Source organism: Dermacentor albipictus, unplaced genomic scaffold, assembly GCF_038994185.2.
Source record: "Dermacentor albipictus isolate Rhodes 1998 colony unplaced genomic scaffold, USDA_Dalb.pri_finalv2 scaffold_15, whole genome shotgun sequence".
Lineage (NCBI taxonomy): Eukaryota > Metazoa > Arthropoda > Arachnida > Ixodida > Ixodidae > Dermacentor > Dermacentor albipictus.
In genome coordinates, this window is record NW_027225569.1 from 5,119,018 (window position 1) to 5,130,769 (window position 11,752).

Here is an 11,752-nt window from a genome sequence, read left to right on the forward strand (position 1 = left end):
CCTGTTCCTGCACCAACAAGCCCAAAACAGCTACTCTGCTGAGTTACATTCCTAGTACAACGGGCCCTTGCAAAAGAATTGCGCTCGTACTGTTCGTTTGTGTCTGGCTTTTACTGTCTCGTCCTCTGCGCGCTATTCGTTGTTAATTTAGGTAAAACCCGTGGGAAGGCCAGTTGGTTTGAATCCATGATAGAATGTGTCAGCGCCACTGAATGAGGACGTAGAAAGAAACAGGCAAACAGAGACAGACAAACAGGCAGAGAGTGACAGCGCTGTCTCTACGTGTTTTATTTTGTTTCTACGTCCTCGTTCAGTCGCGCTTACATATCATATTGTTAATTTACTCAGTAAATGAATGTTTACAAGTTTATATGGTCGACAAAACTACTATCTTTACTTTTCGTATAGCTGCCTACTAATTTGCAATCGCAGTCAATGCTTCGCCTTTGGGGCGAAACTTCGGTTCTTTTAGGCAAGCAGGCGACGCGAGTAAAGAGTAAAGTGTTTTCTTTCATTGCAAACGTTTCAGCGACAACAACCACTCAATTGGAAGCGCAAAAAAAGCAAGTCGGCGACATTCATGCCATGGTCCAGCTTGCTTATATTGACCATGAAGAACCTTCTTACTCAAGTAAAAATTTCGACAAGCGAGCACAAAGTGGTCGCTTCTTTAGGGTCCACCGCACTGCAGGCAAAAGAGGACACGGTTAGATCACACCTGTGGAGGTAGAAATGTAGTGGCATTAGCTCTCAAAACTTCTTTCTTGTGCACCTTGATTTACAGCGCACACGAATACGTGCATGAGTGCAGCCATACCCAACATTGCCTTACTTTCCAATTGTCGAAATTCATCATTTGTTCCAGAACAGTAATCATCCCTTGATTGTCAGGACGTTCATTTGGTGTTTGACGAGACCCGGTCTATCAGCGGTTAGCATGCAGCGGTGCCAGCCATTCAGGCGAGAAAGAAGAAGACGAGACGTCAGGGATTGCTAAATTTCATGTAACAAAATTTTAGATTTTTACCTCCTTTTCTGAACACATAAACAAAGTCTGCCCGACTCTTGGCCAATCCCCGCGAGTGGGTAAGCGCCAAACTCATCCAGGACATCATCATCATCATCAATTCGACCGTTCCGTGTCCGACGCAAAATTCGCCTTCCCAGTGGAGATGAACCGCCTCAGCCGAGCTCGCAAGCACGCCGAGCGCGCTGCGCACTTGGAAATCGTGTCGAACGATCACGCAGCAGCCCTGGCGCACTACACGCATGCCGTCATGCACCTGGAGAGCGCCCTGGAGATCATCCTCTGCCGCATGCGCGTGTGCGCTGCCAAGCTCGGGACGCTAAGGTGAGCGTAGCTGTGGGCAATATTTGGATATTTTAGCTATGACTCTACGGCCCTGTGGTCGCAGCGACCGAGTCTTCAAGGCTTGATTTGCATAGCCGTGAAACACATTCCCGACACCGTCACGACACAGGTGTCTCTTATGACAAAGCGTTCTGTGCCTGGTTTATTCTAGCAAAGTGCACGCCAGTGACGTTGGCTCATGTTCTGAATGTCGCCGGGATCCTATTTTTGAAAAGCACCGCCTGGAAAACGCTGTCTCACGTCCAATACCGGTGCCGTGACGGCCATGAGACGGGCCAATTGAAGGCTGTGGGAATCCAGCGCAACATTGCATCAAGCACAGTGGCGCTCTATAATCTCGTGTTAATCATAGACAATTCTTAGAAGAAATCTTGGGACACCGGCGTCGAAAGTCGTCGCAGGGTGCTAGGAACGTCCTGGTATAACCGGTGTGAAGTACACGGACAATGTGTAGATAAAAACAGACGCACAAGAAGCGCTGGGTGTATGTTTGTGCCCATGTTTTTGTTCGGGTCAGGATACATCGCGCCGTCTATACCACGGTACTAGGCAACAACACCCCCAACAACAGGCTTTTTAGGCTGCGAAAGCTTTGTTAACATTATTAACAACTATCTTTCACAGCGAGCTTGGCGCTTGATAGTGTTAACTGTTATGCTGTGCTGGGAGTATCTAGATGGTCGTGCGCACGTGCTCCGCCTTGCTGTCTATTTCCATATCTTCCTGCTCACCCTTTTCACGCAGCGTAGGGTAGCAAGTTGGATTTTGTTTTGGTCTGGTTCACCTCCCTGCTTTTCTTATTCATTTCATCTCTTTCTCCGTTTTGTTACGGCACATAACTACAACTTAATCCGCAACACAGAAAACACACGAATGGTGATGGGCAAGCACCGCTAACGCGTTTACATGCGCAATATTTCCCAAAGGTTGCGCCTGTCTGGAAAGACAGACCTACAGGTATATTTTGGTAGTGCTAATTATACTGTTCTGTATGTATACTTGAACGTGTACCGTGGGTCTCAAATATGGCAGTCTTGAAGCGATGAAGTAGGGTATGAGTGATTACTGACCAGTCGCATGGTCCTAAGCTGAAGTACTACAAGACGCCGGCGGGTAAAAAGACGTTCCCTATTCGCGGCCTTCGTGAAGTTGGCAAAATATCTAAGAGTTAATCCTGTACAGATACACTAATACCAGAAACGCTGAAGGAACATGACGCCTCTGTTGGCTAATTGATAAAGAACCGCAAGTGTAACGCGTGATGTGGGGTGTAGTCTTTGAGCTGTAGAAGTAGTGTTCCTCCTTTTCCTTTTTGAAATGCTAAGAATTTATTTCAAGTGGACATGCCTTGCAAGCTCACAGGCTAGAATTTGTATATTGCATTAGGTGCCTTACAGTATTTAGTTAGAAGCATGATTAACCAATTTGGTACATAATGAAGCCTGTTAATTTTTTGAGCAAGGAATATTCGCCTTTCAGAGTAGTTATGCTGAATAAGGGCGTGGTGGTGCATGCCACGGGGGGTTTCTGAACATGTTTATAACGGTTAAAGAAAAGCACTACATGAATCAACGTCACGCAAACGTTGACCAAATTCAATTTCACTAATTTCCGCCCACCGTTGTAGCTCAGTAGCCTTGCAACGCTGAGCTCTGGGTCACGGGTTCAATCCATTTCGTGGCGGCAGTATTTCGATGGAGGTAAATGCAAAAACACTCGTGTGCCACGCATGGAATTCACGTTATTGAAACCCAGGTGGTCAAACGCAATCGTACGAAACACGCTATGTCGTATCACAAATCCATATCCTCGTTCGTACACTAAGACTCCAGAAACTTTAAATTAATGTTTTTCGCGTCAGCATCTTGTGCGCAGAAGCGAAATTTCCATTTCGGCGGGTGGGTGAACATTTGTCACGAGACCAGATTCAATGCGACGAAAGACTGCATAACGGATACATTTAAAATTAAATTATGAGGTTTTACATGCCAAAATGACTATTTCATTGTGAGCACGCCATAGTGGGGGACTCCGGAAATTTGGACCACCTGGGGTTCTTTAACGTGCACCTAAATCTAAGTACACGGCTGTTTTGGCCCCATCGAAATGCGGCCGCCGTGGCTGGGATTCGATCCCGTGACCTCGTGCTTAGCTGCCCAACACCATAGCCAATAAGTAAGTATATAAAGTTAACTGGGAAATATTTCTACTAATGTAAGGGCCAAACTTTCATTGGAGCTAATGTGGAGCGTATTTTGAAGCATCTAACTGACTTTCACCTTAAGGTAACTGAAACGGCTGCTCGCCAGGTCTGGCCATTTTGAGCTGACAAGCGCCGTGCATTCAAAGCCCACTAACAATCGTGTTTCCTATGCATTACATAACTACGCACCGCAGAAAGAGCTCAAATTTCAAGCAAAACTTTGTTTGCCCATCCTCTCGGCGGCGCTGCTTTCCCAGCCGCAGTGTCGCTCCATATCGCACAAGTGCGCCTAGGTACAGCCAGTGCTGTGACGTGGCTCATAGTGGCACGTGACTTCGAGAATTATTCTAGGGAACATGTCATATTCGTGTAATATTTTGCCTCAACAGACGAAATAAAGTTTGGAGAAATCATTAAACACAGAAACCGAATGTCTTCGTGTTTCCTTTGCACTTCGCCATGCAGAAAGATGTGCTTCCGTTTCGTCAGCGTGTTCCCACGTCGTGCTGTCGTGCGCGCAGACAACGAAACTGTCATTTTCTACCGTGTTGCAGCACGGTATCATGCTCTGTGATCCGCTTGCGGCTTCCTCAGTGTAGCACTGACTTATACCGTTAGTTAAGTGTTCTCGTCCACAGCGCACAAAATTGTGTGCCACGCGAAAAGAAACAAACGCAACAGCTCGCGCGCGACACCTCAGCGGAAGTGCGCTGCGCAGCAAAAAAGCAAGCGGAAAAAAGTAAAGAAGGCGGGTCCCGCGACGTATGGGTCACGTGATGCTCGAAGTCCGGTATGGGAGAACGCAGGGATGGAATTTCGCTTGCGGGGGGATAGACGGGGCAAGTGGAGAGAGCGTCCCTCTTAGCAGCGGCGCTCGCCTCCTCAGGTAATGGGTTCGCTTTACTGAAATATTTCCAACTCGGCTATTAAAGAACCAATTTGAAAAATCCTTGCGGCAGAGCGCTCCCAATAGGGCACGTACCAAGTTCCAGCGTATAAACGAAATTTGCTTTGTGACCTTTGAGGAGCCTTTTTTAGGAGGGCTTAATTTGCCAATCTCCAAAAAAGAAAGCGCGCGAGATCTGAAAGACTGTCAAATGACGAGGTGCTTTCATGCAGCGTTCGAACATAATCTTTTGGACCAACGATCACCTGTGCACGCATCAAGATTGCCGTAATATACGATGAAGGATTGAAGGTAGTGGACCTGTCCTTCAGTTTGGGCAAGATAAGTTTCTTGCTGATGTGCTGGTGGGCCATGCTAGAAAGGGACAACTTCTCCGTTGGAACTCGTGAAACTGCTAGCGCATTAACAACTCGCAAAATTTGGAAACGTCAAGGAGGCTGTGGCGGTGTGTCCGAGACGATCGTGCACTGGCGTGATAAACAACATGTAGCCTGTCGCCTGGTAACATGGTAAACATTCGTCTCGGTTGCGCCTATACATACGTTCAGTCAGCGTGTGTACCATGGAATATTCAAGTAACACTTGTCTGACGGCGCTAACATCGCTGGATAAAGAGCGTAGTCACGTTACAAATTGATAAGCACCGCGGACTTTCTTTCATGGTTCGATAACTATATATTCCAGCAACTATGTTCATTGAAATAAAATGGCTGCATGTTGTTTTCTTTCTCTTTTAGAGCGCAGCTCTTTGGCGTCCGTTCCTGGGTTTCGCGTCGTCGTCGTCGTCGTCGTCGTCGTCGTCGGCCTCGTAACCAGCTCCGCCCCCCTTTCATCCCCCCAGCGCTAGCAGCGACCGACTGATACCGCTGGATGCCGCTGACGCCGCTAGAGAGTGAAGATAACGTGACTGCATAGAACGCCGTCGCCGCCATGCAGAAAGAGGAGGAAAGGGTCCCCCCCCCCTGGTTCTTAGCGCTGCGGAAGCGAGGGTATCATATTGTTTGTGTCGGCATCGGCGGCGTTGTCCCTGAAACCAACTCCGCAGCTGGGGTTGACTCACTATCGGCGTCAGCGGCATCAGTCAGTCGCTGCTATCTCTTCCCTCCTCCCTTTATCGTGTTGTCCGCTTGCTGCACGCGCTTCTGCCCCCAACGTTTGCCGCTGGGTGTACACGCCGCCCCCTTCCCACCTCTTCCTGCGAGTTTCCGGTTGTCAAAGCGCCGGCTCGAACTTTGAAGTTGGCGAACTGTGCGCCGCAAAGTTGCCCAACGGCTTGCTGGTAGTAGCTGCCTACTTCGCCCCTACCGCACTCACGAAAGACGTCGTGCACCTCCTGCAGCTCACATTAACCGTCCATCGATCCACACCGGTGTTAGTAGTGGGGGACTTTAATGTTGACATAAAGACAAACAGCAATTTCCTAACACTTATGCGGGAGAACATCCCGTTCCTCTCGCTCGTAACGCGTCCCACGGCTGTGACAACCTCGCGAGGCACTTGTATAGATCTCGTCTTTGAGAATCAAGCATTGGTGTACCAAGTCGAACATATATCAGTATATTTCTCCGACCACAAAGCTTCCTTCATGACTGTCAAGAACTGTTAGTGGAGTCTTTGTTAAAGGAATACGTGTGAAAAATAAAAAAAAAATTCTGTGATAGCGCATACATGTGTTGCTCGATTTCTTTGCCTCAATCTATCGAAAAGGTGAAACAGCTTATTTGCTGCGCTCAAATTTCGCATTAGGAAGTAACGTAATCGTCGGTAATTTTTTCTTCTTTTATGCCTAAAGCCTGAAATCCTCATATTATGAAAAAATTTCCCGTCCGGTGTTATGGCACCAATATTCAATGGCGCTAAAATAGATGGTGCCACCTACGGCCGTTTGTGGCAGTCGAACCAACTACCTTTGGTTTTACTTAGGGCAAAATTTCTTAAACACATGTAATAGATATAGTTAAGGCACTCGAACCACCGCCTTTGTCGTTGATTAACGCAAAGTTAATGCAGACGCTCAACCTTTTGATTCAATGAAGACAAAGTTTCTTAACGAACACTTAATAAAACGTAGTTAATTGGGACATCAAATATCACGTGTTGATCGTCCGCATGAAGTTGCCATCCCTAGCTGCATCTTACCTAAGACTACCGCAGAGTGGAACCACCTTCCGCCTCTTATTGCCTGCATTGAAGACACGCCATCCTTTAAGATAGCCATCACCAAGCTTCTCATTGAACAGGCATCTGCATTATAATTTTTGCCTTTGGCTTGTACTTGTTTTTGTTTGCTTGTTTTGTTTTTCCACTTACCCCCTCTCTAACGGCTCTGAGAGTATTGTAATGAATAAAAAAAAACGTTAAGGCAGTCAAACCCACAACCTTTGATTTTAATTAAGCCAGAGTTTCTTAAAGCGCACTTAATAAGATATAGTTAATTAGGACAGTCGAACGAACGACCTCTTGTTGTAATTAAGACAACGTTTCTTAAAGCACAGTTAATAAGACATAGTTAATTAAGGCACTCAAACCCACTACCTTTGTTTTTATTTAGGACAAAGCTTCCTAAAGCACAGTTAATAAAATATAGGTAATTAAGGCACTCGAACACGCTACTTTTGGTTTTAATCAAGACAAAGTTTTCAAACCAGAGTAAATAAGATGTAGCTAAGAGACGAGAACCCACGACTTTTTGTTTTAATTAAGGCAATATTTTTTAAAGCACAGGTAATAAGATATAATAAACTAAGGCAGTTGAACCCACTACCACTGGTTTTGATTAAGTCACAGTTAATTAGGGCACTCGGAACCACAACCCTTGGTTCTATTGAAAGTAAAGCTAATTAAGCCACTTTAACCCACGACATTTGGGGGAGTGAAACCTATTGTCCTTGCTTTTAATTAAGGCAAGGTTTCTTAAAGCACCGTTAATAAGATGTAGTTGAATAATGCAGTCGATACCACGACCATTGCTGTTAATTAATACGTAGTTAATTAGGGAACAGTTAATTAGGATAGAGGTAAGTAAGTCACTCAAACCCACGACCTTACTTGGCAGAAAACAATTTATATGAAATAACAACGCGTTGCAATGACAATGACAAGTTATGTAATGAATGTCTCGGGAGCGCGCAGGCTTTTGTCTTCATTCAGTTTAGCCTATGCTAAAGTGGCTGTCAACTTTTTTTAATGCAGTCAACAACAATTAAGATTAACGTCTTGTGTTTCAGTTAAAGGGAAGTTTAAAACGTACTTTGTTATTTGTGGTCAGTGAAGCTGATTGCAAAAAAAAAATAATTACATCTGATATGTGCGTGGTGCGCAGCGCATACAGTGCACGTCCGACGACAGAGAAGCCGCTGACACGGCACTCGTCTACGTGTTTCTCGAGTGCTGCGTGCCTCGTTTCGCGCTACGCAGCTCGCGGTGCGGTACCAACTAGCCCATCGCTCTCTCCATAACTGCTGCTCAACAGGGCACTCAAGAACGCCAACTTGGCATCATTTGTGTACCGTACATATCTTTTGTATCTTGTCTTGAGGCAAGTGAGCTACAACACCCTGTGTAGAGAAATAGAAACTACATGAAAACCAGAACCAAGACACCCCCATGAGCGCGCAAGCAGTGGTCCGTTAACTCAGGCGGTGCAATTCTGTATATTGGCTCTTGCTCGTTCATGGTGTATAGTAAAAACCTGTTTCCAAAAATCAGTCAATTTTATTAGATGAATAAAACTTTCGCATCGGTTACACTAGTTCACGATATCAGCTGTTGCTATCAGTGCTGGTAAGCTGAAGGGGTCACTTGGTTTCGAACAGGTTCGTCATTTTTGCCCTGAGAGGATTGCGTTACACCCGCTGCCCAATCTTTTTTTTTACCATTCAGAACCCTCCCAATTACGTGGAGCCGAAGGTCCGTCCTTCACCCTTAGGCAAACGCCAAGAAAGGTGATGCCATAACAAAGGGTGTGACTAACTTCAATCTCTCCTCACCAATGTATCGGCACCTATCTTTTTAGGGAGCCGCCTATAAATGAGTAAAGGAGTGAATTGTGAGTAAGAGTCTATAAGCATGCTCAGCCATTCTTCCCCCCCCCCCCCCCCCATCGTCCAGGAATATTCCAGACGCTAATACAGCAGCGCGTGGGTTGCTATAAGAACCGTGTGATTTTGCACTTAGGCGGAATGGCTAACTGACAGGCAAGCGAGAGCAGGCTGGGTGTGTTGATACATGACGAAAGAGCAGCAGCGCAAAACCAAGACAGTGACAGAGGGGGCCGGACACACACGCCTTTGTGTGTCTCGCACGCTCCTTGGCCGTCTTGGTTTCGCGAAACTAATAACTCAGAAGCAAGACTGAATAGTCAATAGACAGTTAAAAAACGACGTCTGACTCTTTGCTTGGACGCACGAAAAGTGACTCCACCCACGCTGCACTCACGTTCTCGTTAATACTTTTACTAGAGCGTCTTCCCTGGCAAACAAATAGGCAACGCCAAATGCTGTCGTGCGATCTGGTACATAAGGATCATGCATCCGCGGCATCTGTGGCGTCTTTCGTGGTGCCTGAAAGCATCATAACAGGAAGTTGTTCTCAATAATGGAAACGTTGGGCTAAGCTTTCAATGACGTGAAACAGACAAAGGTTCAAAGTAAATGGATGCGTGTCTGTCTTTGTGGCAAAGTGCAAAAACGACAGCCGCTGTTTCCGTTTCTCGAGAAAGTGTGTGCGTGTTGCGTGAGTCTCAACAATGTCCCAGTAGTGGGCCCTCGTATTGATACAAAAGTTACATTTCCTTTTCGGAGCGGTCGGTTTTCACTGTCGTCACAAGTATTTACTTTCCGCAGTCACTACGTGGCTTCGCCTGAACGATGGGAGCGTATCTCCCTACCTACCTGCCGCACCCGGACCGCCGACAAGCGCTACGTCTGCGAGATGGGCGGCCTGGTCGTTCTGGGCCGCCACTGCGGTCGCTGCGTCGACGTCGGCTTTCCGGACGTGCTGCGGCAGCTCTTGCAGTTCATGCAGATCCCGAGCTTCGGCGGCTCCCGGACGCCCCCTAGCGACAGTCATAAGCCGTGGAGGACCGTGCTCCTCTCGGGTCCCGCGGCCACCGGCAAGCACAGCCTAGCGAGAGCCCTGAGCAGCGGCATCCGGGTCTGTTCGGTGTCCTACGTGTACGTGCCGGAGTTGTTGCGCAAGCCGAAGCTCAAGCTGGAGCTGACCGTCAGGAGCATCTTCGACACCGCCGGAGCGGTGGTGCCGACGGTGGTCATCCTAGACAGGGTGGACGAGATATGCATGGCGGGAGCAGAGCACGCGTCCAAGGTATATGCAGTGCGAACAAAACAGACGCGCTGGGTGGTTGAACATCAATGCTGTCGTTTGGGTGAATGGCACAGGTTCGATATATGTAAGGATAGCGCAACATGCTCTTAACGTTCCTCTCACAAAGTTTGGCAATGCAAATTACAGGCGTGGCACGTAGATCATCTGGTGCTAGTCGTGTATGCAAAGTATGAGATGGCGACACGACATGGAAACAGCCGAAAGTTCAAAGAAAGCCCCGCGCCCTAGCCTCGCTTCCAGTGGGGATAGGGCGCTTGTCGCTTGTCAAGGCCACACTCACGAACCCATCGACTTAAGACGCTCTCCTTCCAACGTCGCCGATTAAGGCACTTGACCTGGGTAAAACATTCAGTGCCTCGAAGGAAGCTTGCAGAGGATGTAATGCATAGAGAGGTTCGAAGGTTGGGGAGGGAAAAGTGAGGTATATAGCAGGGAATGAACTGTCTCTCAATGGAGCACACCCTAACCACACTTTGAGACAGCGCGAAGACACAGCGAGTGTCGTGTTTTCTCGTGTGTCTTCGCGTTGTCCTTCTCAGTGCGCTGCTTTACCACCAACGTATGGTGAATATACTCATGCCAATGCATATCCAGGGAGCTGCATAAGTACTTGCATCGTGCTGTACTTCTGTTACTAATCGATACTCTTTCTTTTCCAACGTCGTGAATCTTCGTGCATCCCAGGTCTTCTCCGAGTGCATACAAGATGTTCTCGACGACCCGGACGGCCACTCGGCGTCTCGCCAGTACGTGGTTGGCGTCACCAACAGCCCCTGGCTCCTGACCGCTGGCGTGCAGGCGTTGTTCCAGCGGCGAATCTACGTCCCGCTTCCCGACCACACGTGCCGGGCCACGATTGCGCAGCATCTCCTCTCGGGCTCCGACGGTTACTCGGCCTCCCTTTCACTCGGAGACATCGCGGACGCCACGGAGGGCTTCACGAGCACCGAGCTCGCCATGTGCTTGCGCAGCCCCTTCTGGCAGATCGAGTCGCGCGAGAAGCTCGACGAGCGGTTCGTGGACCTGGTCAGCGTCTCCGGTTTGGGACCCGCACGCTGCTGCTGCCTCTGCGTCGGAGAGGTCGAGCCGGACGAGGAACTGACGCCGCCGCAGTTGTCGAGCGTGTCGGAAACAGGCCCCGAATGTCCCAGCGCGACGCCGCTCATCGCCGTCGACGCTGAACTGCAGAAGGCCATTGGAGCCATGACCCGAGTGCTGGCGCAGAACGCGAGGCCTAGACCACCACTCCGAGGGGTGGCGGTGAGGACGTCGTCGAAATCGTCAGTGCGGAACTGCATTATTTGTTGACATTTGAAGATCTTTGGGGAGGGGTGGGGGATTTTTATCATTTCTTCGTTTGATTCTTCCTACAACGCATCCGTGCCGATTTTTCTTTTAACGCGGTTCAATTAGTTACTTGTTATTAGAAATTTCAATTTTACCTTTTCTAATTACTGCCGGCTTAAGCGTGGTGCCATGAAACCACAATTCCGGTACTTTAACTATAAATAAAAGTTTATTCTTCCGAGGTGTAGGAGCTGCTCTAGCATAGAGAGTGCATATTTTTGGGCGTAATTCAAATTGAGAACTAGGCAGCTTTATTGCAACATTCAGGCACGTAGCCAGATCTCACGTTTCTTTAAACCTTTTGGAATGTTGAAGGAGAGAGCGACGGGATGAGCGTGATGGCAAAATACAGAACCCAAATTCAGTGACGCCTTCATGTGAATCAGCTGGGACCGATTTACATTATTCTAACCATGCGAGACATGGGACTACAAAGCGGTTGTGTCGTTCACACTGATGTTGCGTTTATTGGGCTGTTAAAAGACTACAAACACGCTAGTCAGCTTTCGATCGTTATTAGAAGTTAACTGTAGTCCAATAAGGCCGAAACTATGTAAGCAAATTCTGGTATATTACG

General features: G+C 47.9%; 1 protein-coding gene across 1 annotated transcript; it reads left to right on the forward strand.

The window, feature by feature from the left end:
• The first annotated feature begins 1,131 nt into the window (after positions 1–1,131).
• Positions 1,132–11,279, forward strand: LOC135918533 (vacuolar protein sorting-associated protein 4A-like). Its single transcript, XM_065452148.2, has 3 exons — positions 1,132–1,351; positions 9,327–9,807; positions 10,513–11,279. The coding sequence occupies exons 1-3, from the start codon at positions 1,173–1,175 to the stop codon at positions 11,134–11,136; spliced, it is 1,284 nt and encodes a 427-aa protein (XP_065308220.1). The 5' UTR covers positions 1,132–1,172; the 3' UTR covers positions 11,137–11,279.
• The last annotated feature ends 473 nt before the right edge of the window (positions 11,280–11,752 follow it).

Excerpts from the sequence above, each read along its gene's own strand:
- LOC135918533 (XM_065452148.2), top strand. The coding sequence starts at position 1,173 with ATGAACCGCCTCAGCCGAGCTCGCAAGCACGCCGAGCGCGCTGCGCAC. Across the intron at positions 1,352-9,326 it reads GCCAAGCTCGGGACGCTAAG|TCACTACGTGGCTTCGCCTG; the intron begins GTGAGCGTAGCT and ends TACTTTCCGCAG. Across the intron at positions 9,808-10,512 it reads GAGCAGAGCACGCGTCCAAG|GTCTTCTCCGAGTGCATACA; the intron begins GTATATGCAGTG and ends CGTGCATCCCAG.